The 13,048-nt window shown below is 40.6% G+C and overlaps 1 protein-coding gene across 2 annotated transcripts in view; it reads left to right on the forward strand.

Moving 5' to 3' along the window:
• SYNPR (synaptoporin) overlaps positions 1-13,048 on the forward strand; it is a 187,270-nt gene that overhangs the window by 106,668 nt on the left and 67,554 nt on the right. For both annotated transcript variants that reach the window (XM_077275882.1, XM_077275883.1), the window contains one exon: positions 7,820-7,944. In XM_077275882.1, coding sequence (XP_077131997.1) covers positions 7,820-7,944 — 125 coding nt within the window. The remainder of the gene's footprint in view (positions 1-7,819; positions 7,945-13,048) is intronic.

Consider the following 13,048-nt stretch of genomic DNA (forward strand, 5'->3'; position numbering starts at 1 on the left):
AAATTTTTAATCAAGTACCTTTTTCGGAGGTTTATTGCTTGCTGGGCCCTCGCGTGGAGTCAGGAGCCTGTGACCTGTCTTCTTCACCTGGGGCTCTTTTGTCGTTCGGCTCTGATGGAGCGAGGCTCTGCTCACATTGGATCCATACGGACTAGATAAATAAATAATGTTATGTATATTATTATTTTGTTATATGGTGTCAATTTTCTTTTTGTATATAGCTATATTTATATTTTTTTTCCTTGGGACTAAGCGTGAGTCTCCTAAGGAATATATTTTATTATAAATACTATTTGTATGTCACATAATCTGTATTAGTGTTATTATTTTCAGTATTCACTTACACCATACCCACATTTATTTTGCCTTTGGTACACTATAGTCATACACATTATTGTTTAAAATATGGCACATAGCCACTTTAATATGGCTATGAATAGTTTGTCTACACAGCAGCGTTTCACTACACTTATGATACTCTCACAATTGCGCTGCAGCGTTTAATTATTATCACCTATCATCTGGTTTTTCACGAACACCTTTAGGGCTTCTCTGTGTCCATGTTGTCCCTGCTGTTGTGCGCATGAGCGTTCGGCGGTCTGGCGTCGGGGCCGCGGCGTCTCTGTGTCCTTGGTAACGCCATGATCCTATCGTGTGCGTCCGGTCACATGACGCTGCGTCCCGGACTTCCGGTCTGCTCGGGCGGCTCATGCGCCGCACAAACGGCGGGGATTTACATTAACACCATTATATGATATAGTATATAAACACCTCCGGTCATGTAAATCATACACTCCCCCTGACGAAGGACTGCGTGTCTGAAACGCGCGTCGGGGTGCACATTAGATAGCCGCTGGCAGCCTGGGGTCACTCCCTTGATCTATCATTGTAAGTAACTGGCATTTCCCATTTACATTGGCACATTGCACTTTTTGGCCTTCTGGCCACTTTTGCTACACTTTATGAGTTTTTGGTGATAATTGGATTGTTGCACATAGCACCTTATTTTGACACATGGTCACCTGGAGATTTGAAAGTGAATTGTTTGGTTTCTTTAGTGATATTCTTATCACTGACACATATTATATATATTTTTTTATATTATTTTTTTATTGGTTCTCTTATTATTTTTTAGTGTGTACTGGGATAAATTGCCATATGTATTTATATAGTATTTGGCTTGCCTCATGATTTTGCGGCTTTTACTGTGCACAATTTTTGTAAATTATTAATTAATATATGTATTTTAACTATTTCATTTTACTATATATTCTTCAATAAATGGTTGTCAATATTGCTATCTATTAATAATAAATTAAATAATTTGATATCACGCATATTCCCTGTCTTGTTCTCATTGGCTCGGGTCCTCATGTTGGGAGCTTTGTTTTGCACTTTTTAGTGGTTTTCCACTATAATTGGCACATAGGGGGTGATCCATTAATTATAATTAAATTATAGGATATACTATACTCAATCTTCTCTTGATAATCAGATTTTGGTGTCACTACTGTGTTTATATACTATGTGGGCTGTGCTATATACTATGTGGTCTGTGCTATATACTATGTGGCTGTGCTATATACTACGTGGGCTTTGTTATATGCTACTTGGCTGTGGTATATTTCCCTGCTGTATCTGTGCTTCATGAATCGTGGTATGTGTTAAAGAGGGGGGCCCACTGAGACTCTTTCACCCGGGGCCCTCAAAAACCTGGAGCCGGCCCTGGCTTCACTGATTGGTCACAATCAGCCACAGGCGCAGTCCGGCCGCAAATTGGCGCGGAATTCGAACCACGCTTCGCTAATTGGTCACGCCCGGCTGGCCGAATCCTGTGTATAAATTGCATTATTCTGAAAACTTCATAAATAAACTACATACATATTCTAGAATACCCGATGCGTTAGAATGGGGCCACCATCTAGTAATACATAAAACTTCTCTTTTGAGCAATGACGAGCAATAATATTTGCATTACCCTTATCCAGAGTCCACTCCAGTAATCATTAGCAGCCAGACGAGTAAATTGCAAACTTCTTTGGTCAATACTCGAATGCCGGCATCTTGAGTGCCTACACCTCATGATGTCAAGGTCCATTTTCTACATCACTGGGTCTAAGGCATCCAGGATGACTCGGAAGCTGGCATTGCCCCGATCCATGGATTAACAAGTGGATGCCAGACCAGGGTAGTCCAAATCTTTTCGCACATCTCTACTCCATGCCGACCCCTACTGGAGTTAGACTTGTAACTTTTGCTCATTTTATAAAAGGAATCCCCCTTTTAAGAATTTTTGTAACTTACCACAGTGTGGAGTAACTACTAAAAGTGGCTCTTGCTCTGGAGGACCTGCTATATCTGTTCATTACATGTATACCCCATTTTCTTTTCTAAAAGGATTGCTGCAATACTTCATTCCTCCTGTGGGAGTGCTGCAGGAGAATCGAAACCATAGAATATAGCTGATTGATGTAACAAAGAAGATTGCACAAAGTATATAACTTCTCAGTGACTAGTGATGACCTCAGCCAGAAGCAAAATGACAGAATACAGAGCTCCTTAGGTAGTTCTTATCTACTGGTGATGGAAGGAAAATAAAGAATAATGTTGTGGATATAGAAATAATGGTGCCCAATGGGCACACTGTGGTTCTTGTGCACACATCCTGCACTTATATAGATACACAAACTTCTCTTTTTAGGAGCTATATGATCAGATTCCAGTGTAGACCCCCCCACTGGTCATGTGGATTGGCTATACATACTGTTGGTTTAGTTTATGCCTGGTCACATGATCACGAATTGGCTCGGAGGGGCCAGTCCATAAGCATCTTCAAAGCTCCTAATGAAATGAAATCTAATTATCTATGCTTCATTAATATTACTAACATCATAGCTTACATATACTGACATATTCTGCAGGGCTGTACAGTGAGTGCATTCATATCAACCGTGGCCCCGGTGAAGTTTGCAATTTCTACCGATTATTTCCTCATCGCTAATTCCGGCTTCTTAGATGTATCTAGTCTAGAGTCTTTTCTAGTTTAAAAAAAGAATATAGGTAGATCGTGCAAGTTGTGTTTGGTCAATATTCAAGAAATGGGGTTGTCCTAGTATTAAATTGTGAATTACAGGAAGGGCAGGTGCAGACCACCGTTTTCTCTCCGTCCAAAAAAATCAGTCCGATTATGCTTATCAGATTCTAATCAGCATGTGATCCAATTTTTTCGGAGATGTAGAAACAAAACGTTTCTCCACCTTCTCCATTATGACAGTCTATGAAAAGATTTTTTTCATGGACCCATAGACATGAATTGTAGAGAGCCATCCGTTTCTTGGAGGAAAATCATACATGTCGCGATGTTTTTCTTCGGACCAAGGAAAAAATCGGACATGTGCACAGCCCCTTAGAATAACATGGGTACGAGTGCGATCCGTCAAAACCAAAGATAGCACTCGTCTGTTAAAATGGTTGCCTACGCGAGGCCTAAAAGAGGGGGATCCTCAAGACCCTCATTTCTTGGATAAAGTAGAAAGCAGCTACAAAGAGTGTCTCTCTCTGGAGGACTTGTCCTTTCCTACATTACACAGTCAATCCACCATGTAATGGTTAAACTCTCCTGAGGTGGCGCTATAGGGAAAATGAACACTTTTTCTCAGTTTTCATTTTATTCCCCAGCCTGGTATATATGTCCCATTTATAGTTTTATGATCACTGGGTATGTTTTGTGATCAGATTATAGTTAATAAACCCCTCTAAGAAGTAGACATTTTCCAAGGTGTATATATTCAAGAAGAGCATACTGAGAAGCAAGGTGTCCCCTATATTACGATAAAGCTCAGAAGAACAATAGCTCTGACTTTTAAGCTGGCCTTACACATTAGGTAACTGTCGGATAAATGTTCGCATGCCAAACGCTTCTACAGCCTGTATGTATCACTGTACATAGCAGACTAACCAATCAGTGACTTTGTATGACAGAAGGGTGTGTGACAATTATCTCTCTTCCCCTTCTAAGTCGATTTATAGACACATCAAGATTCATCTTTTATCTGTCACAAACCATCTTAGGACAAAGATCTTACAGGAGATTTGATGAGTAACCCATTTAGCTGTCCGCTAGGTACAATGATACATAGAGGCTGTAGATGCTAACTTGGATAACATTTTTAATGAAAGACTAATGCAAAAATAATTTTTAGACAAAAATAAATTACTTGCTTGGATTTTTTTTCTGGTGTCTCATGCAAACATATATTGAGTTTTACCTGTCAGGTATCTTTATAGCCAACTAACAATAATTCTATAATGGCTCCTAGCCTTGAAGTATGTCCATGGCAGGCTAAAGTGCCACCTGCTCTACCATGGCATTCTTCATCAATAGAACACTGGCTCTTTTACATAGGAAAATAAGGCATCACGTAAAGAGATACTGTCACTTGCTCAAAAAAATGAGTTAAATACCAAAAACCCTTGAGCTTCCCTGATTCTGCCTCTGTTTTCCATTTTGCTCTCCGTCGCTCCATTGCAGAGATATTCACATTTGTTACTCTTGGATCACAGAGTGTGAAATCTCTGCTTGCAGACCAACTGGGCGTTTCTTCAGAGTCTTCTCTTGGGATGTGCAGTTTCACCCCTCCTTTCCAGATGCTGACAATCACAGCTAAGCAGTGTCTGAGACCTCTAGATCAGCTGAGGAGCTGCGATTTGCAGCATCTGGGAGGGAGAGCTGAAAGCGCACACTCCTAGAGAATTGGAGAAAAAAAACAAGTTGGTCTGCAAACAGAGATTTCACATGCTGCGCTCCAAAAGCAACAAATGTGAATATCTCTGCAATGGAGCGACGCAGCACAAAACAGAAAAAAGCATCGGAATCTGGGGAGCTCGGGGATTTTTTTGCAAGATATTTAACTCGATTTTTTTTGGAAGTGACAGGTCTTCTTTAAATATCAGCCCACATGATCTGTAAATTATGTCTCTGGTTGACATGTTATCAACTTCTCAATATAGCCAGTGGCAAAATTCATCATGAGTCATATTATTGTAGTACCTAAAAGTATAATTTAAGCCAATTATGTAGGTCAGAACAGGAACTTGCCCAATAATAAGCCAAACTTTGCAGTTAATGCGAAAACATTACTTTTCCTGTCTCATACAATGTAACGGTCACTGTCATTGTGTGACAAGGTGACATCTGTGTGACATCGTTCCTAATTTCACCAGTTCAGAATATTGATATTTTTTTTATCAGTGTTTCGTAATTGAGTTCATGAAGGGAAACCGTTCCAAGAGGTGAGAAAGGATCCGACTTTATTGGAGTTTCCTGCAGGGAAGTAGATGCAAGCACAATCAAAGTGATTCAGGGCTTAGATTCTGGTCTGAATGTTTTCTTAAGAGTTTAATTATCATACTTAATGATCGAGGACTGGAAAGCTTTCATGGGATGCCGCCACTTTTTCAATATTTGTGTTGCAGTAGCTCTTCTTCAAGGTAGACATAGAAGAAACACCAGCTCTTTGTAGTAAATTTTCAAGGGTAAGGTAACACAGTTTTTAAATGAAGTGATTTGCAGATTATTTCTTTATCACATTACCTATTAATTGAGAACACATTGTATGAAAGCAGTGGGAGCATTTGAATAAACATCATCATTAGATATTTATCCTATGTAATCAGTTTGACACTTACATTTTTCTCACTGGTTGTTTCCTTCGTGTCACTGACTACATTTCACTGGAGGCAGAATGTGAGGTGACATTTAAATGTCTCTGAAGTGGCTGCTTCTTCGGAGCGTCTGTTCACAAACGTGGCAAAGTATTTTTCCAATTAAATGGATTCTGCAGTTTGAGAGGATTCAAAGAGAACATGCCGTGCTCGCATCCCTTTTTCCATCTCTAGAGCTGATGTTATAGTGTTTATTGAGAAGTGGGAACATTATTACGCCTGCTGTATTACAGATCCCATTTACCGTCTTGTCCGTATTCTACATTGCCCCTGATCCCCAGATAAGATGATGTCGTGGGTTTACCGCCACAGAGAGAGGCCAGAAGACCGCATTGTCTAATTTCACTTGCTCCTGCACTGATTAGAAGCACTTCACCATCGTATTAAACAGTGCAGGTTTCTGCTAACAGTTCAGGGGTTAATCTTTTCAGTTGAGAGCGCCTGGAGATTTTTTGCTTTGTTCAGAATTGACAACTGCCTTCTGCTATATAGTCGCCTCTGGAAATCAGGGGTTGCCAGTGTTAGTTTCATACTGCCTGGTTCTGGAGTTGGAGGTGTTGATTGTTTGAGGAGGCGATTTGAGTGTTGTTCAGAAGACCATTGCTTGGTGATTTCTCTGCGTACATATCTTTATCCTCTCCTATTTATTTTTTCCTTCAATTAATTACTGGTGTTCCACTCTGTTGTTTGTGAGTGCATATTTGTATGATTTGTATTTTCATTTATCCCTGTACGTCTTCCCTTGTTAGTCTGGTTTGGGTATTTCTATTACTATTGGCATTGTAAATACACACCTGTACTTTGTATCTCCCCACCTTATTGTAGATTGTAGGGTCGTCTTATTTCGTCTCATTTTGTTTTATTCTGCTTTATTACTGTATTGTTAACATTGTTACCTATGACTGTTGTGTTTGAAACTGTTAAACTGTAAAGCGCTGCGGAATATGTTGGCGCTATATAAATAAAGATTATTATTATTATTATTATTATTTCTATACACTACAGCTCCCAACTTCCCTGGGTAGGAGAGGTGGCAGACAAGGGCTGATTTAGGAGCTCTGCAAGGCACGTGGCCCCTGCATCTTCACAATGAGAAGTGATCTAGAGAGCATCTTTAAAGCCCCTAGCTTTAGAGATAGAGAAGGAGCCCCTAGCCCTGGGATATTCCGCAACAGTGCCATGACAGATGATCTCACATAATAGACAATAATTAATCAGCTGTTGTTATAAGAAATAGAAAGTTATTGATCCAAGTAGCCCATCAATATGTGGTCCATCTTTTAACACATAAGTATAAACTTCACGGGAACCTGTCAGCATGTTGTAACATACAGAAGTAGTGGTATGTCTAGATAGGTGCTTGCCCCCCAATAAAAATGATACCTTTTTTGTAGACATCCGATGTGCCAGTCATGAGAAATTTAGCAAAGAACAAAACAGGCTGGGTAGGCTTAGCGGACGTGTCAGTGCACTTGAACCATTTCTTCTAAGAGCACTAACACACCCCAGTGCACTTCAAGCCTGATTTGCTTATGCTTTCTTTGCTAAATTTCTCAGCACTGGTGCATCTGATCTCTACAAAAAAGGTATCATTGTTATCAGGAGACAAGACCCAATCTAGCTATTCCACTACTTTCATAAGTTAAAATGTGCTGACAGGTTCCCTTTCAATAACAGCTTCGGAGCCAATTGCAGACTGGATATTATTCACAGAGGTTCAGTCTTGTGATGATACAGCATTTTGATGGCATGGGCATTACCATTGTGCCGGCCATGGGATCAGGAGAAGGATTATGGCTGGAATACATAACTGCTTTTTTTTCTTCAGACATTGAATCATGTCATGACTTTATGTTGCTTGTCAGCAGCTGCCTGGCATTGATCTCTAGCATAGTTTATTATCCACTAATATCCATAAGTTCTTTTCTGCGTCAGTTTCAGTTGTTCTCATTCCATGTAATATAAAGTTATGACGTTTTGTTTCCATGGTGATAGAATGACAATGTAACCTACTGTCTATATTTTACAATTTCTTATCTCAATTTATCCTCTCATCAATGTGTTAAAAACTTGTCTTTTTTTACTATTCTTGCAGCTTTTTGCAATCTTTGCATTTGCAACATGTGGAGGCTACTCCGGAGAGCTGAGAGTCAGTGTGGATTGCGCCAACAGAACTCTGAGCGACCTCCGCGTTGATATCGCCATTGCTTACCCATTCAGGTAACTTTCCATTACGTTTGATTTGGATACTTCAACTTGCATGTGTATATTTTTTTTATCCGTGACCAAAGAAGACACGGGTTATTCCTAACCTTAAAAAGCTATCACTTATCCAATGGGACCGAGTTGAACAGTTTTATCACTTTCAGAAAACTTTTCTTGATATATTCATTGTAAAAAAACAAAAATCAAACTTTTCTTTGCTTATTCTCCCGGGTCCGGTGCTGTGTCTCCGTCACTGACCCAGACTGCATTACATACAGAGAGCTGCTGAGCCCAGTGACTGACTGCAGCGATGTCGACGTGACGTCACGGTTGCAGCCAAATAATGGGCAGTGGCAGAGACATTGTGCCAAACATCAGAAAAGGAAGTTAAGCACAGTATGTTATAATGCAGCAAACTTTTTATCGGTAAAAGTTTTTTGAAAAGAGTCAACCCCTTCAACCAGAATTGAGCAAAAATATTGCAGCAAGTAAATAGGTAATCTGTGGTCGCCGGACCAGAGCCCTGCAATCTACCTCTTACCTGCTGTCATCACCTCTTCTTATTAGGAGGCTCAGCAAGACCTCATCATTGTGGTGTGTGCACCAGGGGTGGACATATCATTGATGGAACCTGTGTGATAACACGGGGCCCTAGAGGTAAGAGGGCCACGTCCGCCTCCAAAGCAGGTGGAATTGTGCATTATGATGAGCTATTGGGCTGCAAAGGGTACATATATTGTTCTTGTACAGGGTCCCTCTTTGTTTGTGACCTCCAGTGGTATGACTTTGTGCTGCGTCTACTAATTAGGAGAGCCACCCGGGATGCTGGAAAGTAGGAGGAGACTCACAGGGTTCTGGTTCGGCAGCCAAGGACTACCAATGTGACCACTGGATGATGGTGGTGCAAATATTTTTGCTCAATTCTAGTGTTAGCTTTCTGTCCTATGACAGTTTAAGCCTCGAGCACAGAGCTCGGAAATGCCCTGTTGGAATGGATTGGCAGCCACGCATGTGCACCTCCACTGTAATCCTCTATGGTCATGCTGGCGACAGCAGTGAAAAGAGCAGTGGTGCCATGATGAGCATGTACGGTCACCACTCCATTCTGATGGTGCATTTCGGAGCACACTTTCGGGATCAGCATTTTCTGCTTGGAATAATCCTTCATTTTATCGCTAAATCTGGCACATGTAAATGGATTGGAGCAATAGAAATCCACCCGGATAGGATATTCCGTTCATGGTGCTGGTTCATTTTTCTATTCTTTAGGGGTCAGACATAAGTTTAATATTTCATACAGTGATAAATTATGGAGTGAAACGTGCAAAGAACATTTGTAATCTATGGATACGATCAATGTATGAGCCTTGCATCATTCCAAATCTGAGCACGAGAGTCCAATCTACGGATGTTCTGTTGGGTCATTTATTATTGACTGTGACGCCCTTTATCTCTCTCGATAGAAAGTCTGGCAGACTATACAGTAAAAAAAAGTACATCAATGCACACTCGCCCAACGTATGCCAAAAGAAAAAGTTGCTTTTTCACTGATTAGGAGTCTATGAAGATATTTGTGAGCACGGAAATCAGATGTAAACAAAAGTTGGGGAAACTTAGCAATTCCGGTAAAATCATTTGACGATCTAAGGCCTCCCCACTGTCCAAAGGTAGACTCATCAGACGTAAGGATTAGGCATGTTGGATTTCACCCTTGCATGATCCATACATTATGACAACATCCTAGTCATCACTTCCCACTGACTTGTGACCAGTTTAAGTAGAGTGGAAGAAGGAAAAAAATCAATTTTATTTTTACAAAATTTGGCAATAATTTTTGCAAATTTGGAAACAAAAATTCCATTACTTTAGAAGGAAATTAAAATATAACATGGAGGAAAGTGGCAATATTGACATGTGCTTATAAATTGGTACATAATGAATGCCGGTGACGACGTTCACAGTCTTACTGTAGGTGTTTTTGGTCTTTTCATCTATCTTAACCTCTGCTAATCACGAAGGATGAGTGTGCAACCAGTGTCACGAACCTTCCCCCATTTGATGGATGACTCACATTAGAAGCTCGCGATGATTAAGCCTTCCTGGTAATTAATATCTCTATAACAGGTCACTTGCATGACAGCGATCAGAGCTTATCCTTTGTGGGGAGGGAATTTGTGAGTATCTTTCCTCCATGAATCACACAGGGAACTGATCGTAGGATCATGGAACTATCGGCAATAGTACAGATTTTTGGGATTGTCCAAGGTTTCGGCACCTCTCCTGTCCATGTCCTGTGTCTAACAGGGCAGCTCCACTTTATTCACTTAAATAAGGCTGAGACCCTTAAATATCCAACAAAACCCAGAAGACCCTTTTTCTAATCATAGACAACTGTAACGGGGATGTCCACTACATTGATATTGATGTTCTATCAATGAGATAAAGAGGAAGTTCCATTACATGTTATGGGGTCTGTGGAGAAAGGGGTCCAGTTCACATTGGGTATTCCCATGGGCTTCTCCCCACAGATCTGACCATCATGGACTACCGATGTGGCCACTGGTCCTGGATGCTGCCAATCTTATTAGTAGTATATACTGAAACAGACACATCCGGAGCGATGACAGATCCTTGTTATATATGAAAAAAGAGAGAACTTTCTACTCTTTAAATTAGGGGGAAAAAATAGATTTTCCCATTTTAATGGTTCTGTTATCGGTGCCGGAACTTCTCAGTCCCGTCGCTGCACCGCACAGCTCCAACAACGGTATACTGGCCAGAGCGGGTACTGCACATCCGCCACCTATACAAATCAATAGATGTGCAGTACCCGGCATTGGCCACTATTCAGTCGATGGAGCTGTGCAACTCTGTAACTGAGCAGTTCCGTCTGACCCCGAGATCAGCTGATCAGCTGGAGTGCCGGGTGTCGCACCCCTACCAATCAGACATTTATGACCTATCCTACGGATAACCCATCAATGTTAAAGTTGCGGACAACCCCTTTAAAGGATTATTCCCATATTCATAAATGGGTATTGTCAGATGGAGCTCGTAAATACAACAATTTTTTATTTTATTTTTTTTATTGAGCTCATACGCACTGTTTTGAAGCCGGCCGTTATCGCTGGAGCGGCGGTCGGTTTCCTAAGCAACGAGCTGTAAACAAAAGAAAAACATTAATATCTCAAGAACTGTTGTAAATTTTAATAAGCGGTAAATTAAAAAAGTGCTTGGTTTTAAAAGCACTATCTGACAATATCCACCTATGAAGATTGGATTAACCCTTTTAATTAGTTCTATCCAGCGCTGACACAGACCGCTACTGCCAGTGATTTAACTGCTTCACGTCAATAGAGCAGCTCTTCCTTTTCTAAGTTGTTCTATGGACAAGGTGTGACTGTGGACGTCATGCTTGGTGACAGCCGACTCCCCGCAGTGAGGCAGCAGGGAGCCGGCTGTCAATCATTATGACATTGTCAGTCAGTCACGCCCCGTCAACAGAGCAGAGTGAAAGAAAAGAAGAAAAGTCACTTCTCTGTCAATTTAACATCAGTGGAAGGCGCCAAATCGCCATAAGGACCAGTCTATGACCTGTGCCGGCGGTGATCGGCATTGGGCACAACAGGTAGTTCTTAGGCCCATAGTAAAACAAAAATAATGGATAACCCCTTTAAGACTTCCTTCTTGGATACATACAGTATACGTTTCTTCTGCCTTCTTTCTGATTTTTTTTTTTTTTTTTAATATTCCTTTTTGCCTTTTTCAGATTCACTTTCATCTCATCATGAATTTAACTCATTTAATCATCGAAAAATCCACAAAGAAAAATGCCAAAAGTGATGGAAAAATTCTGTCCACAAATCCCCCCCCCCACACACACAAAAAAAAGTAATAATTTAAAAAAAAAAGTGAAAGTTGTTGCAAATATTTCGCTTTGTATAAAGATCCATATCTCTGCGGCGAAAGGTTTGCGACACTTTTCCCACAATAGATCTCGCAGGTATCTGCACTTGCTCTTATAACATCTAGTATTTTTTTATTCCCCCCCAATAATACAAGTCATTTCCCAGAAAGCTGCACAGACAAATTGCGCATTGTTTTCCCCATCATCCCCCCCGGCGCCCGCAGGATTTATGGTGATCAGGTGCCATATTCCAGGCTCCTATTTTCGGAATACTAAGCAGCCCCATACATCTTAACTCTCGATAAAGAGGAATAAACACTTCAATTCAACCTCTGCAAATGAGTCCCCGGAATAGCAGCGCGCCTTTCTGCAGAAAACACAATGGGGTTGTTTTTTTTGTTGTTGTTTTGTAAATGGGTTCCTGCGACCGGTCGTCTGTCACAACACGGGGCTTATTTATCATACTTCTCCGGCGAAAAAGCAAGGGCTCGACCTCAGTATAAAAAAATAGCTGGAGATTTATGAGGTGCAATTATGCATCAAGTGCCAGTTTTTATTCCATTTATGTGTTGTGACAATGAGGAGCGGAAATACAGATTTTTATTTTTTTTTACCTACGTGAAAATTCATCTCGAACTTGTCATCTGTAAAAATGACCTATTGTGTAAATCAGTTTTTGTGTTAGGCTGCATTCACATTGCAGCATTTTTTATGCATTTTTTTTTTATGAAGCCAAAGCCAGGAAAAATGCTGCATTGAAAACGTTAATTTTTCAGCATTTTTTGGCTGCATTTTTGCAACGCTTTGATACATTTTTTTGGGGTGTGGATTGCATGTGTGCTTTGTCTACAGTACATGTTTAATAAAGCTAGTTTTGTTCACCAAATATGATTTAAAAGCAGCGAGAAATGGAGTTGCGTTTTTTTTGCAGGTTTTTTTCACTTTTTTATTGCTTTTTATGGGTGGGAAAAAAACGCTGCAAAAACACTAAGGGTATGTGCACACGTATTTTGGAGCTCGGCAGATTTTTCCGCAGTGGATTTGAGAAATCCGCAGGTAAAAGGCACTGCATTTTACCTTTGGAATTACTGCGGATTTACCCCGGATTTTGTGTGGATTCCACCTGCGGTTTTACCCCTGTAGATTCCTATTGTGGAGCAGGTGTAAACCGCAGCAGAATCCGCACAAAGAATTGACATGCTGGGGAATGTA

The sequence above is a fragment of the Ranitomeya variabilis genome, chromosome 8 (assembly GCF_051348905.1).
Source record: "Ranitomeya variabilis isolate aRanVar5 chromosome 8, aRanVar5.hap1, whole genome shotgun sequence".
In the NCBI taxonomy this organism is placed as follows: domain Eukaryota; kingdom Metazoa; phylum Chordata; class Amphibia; order Anura; family Dendrobatidae; genus Ranitomeya; species Ranitomeya variabilis.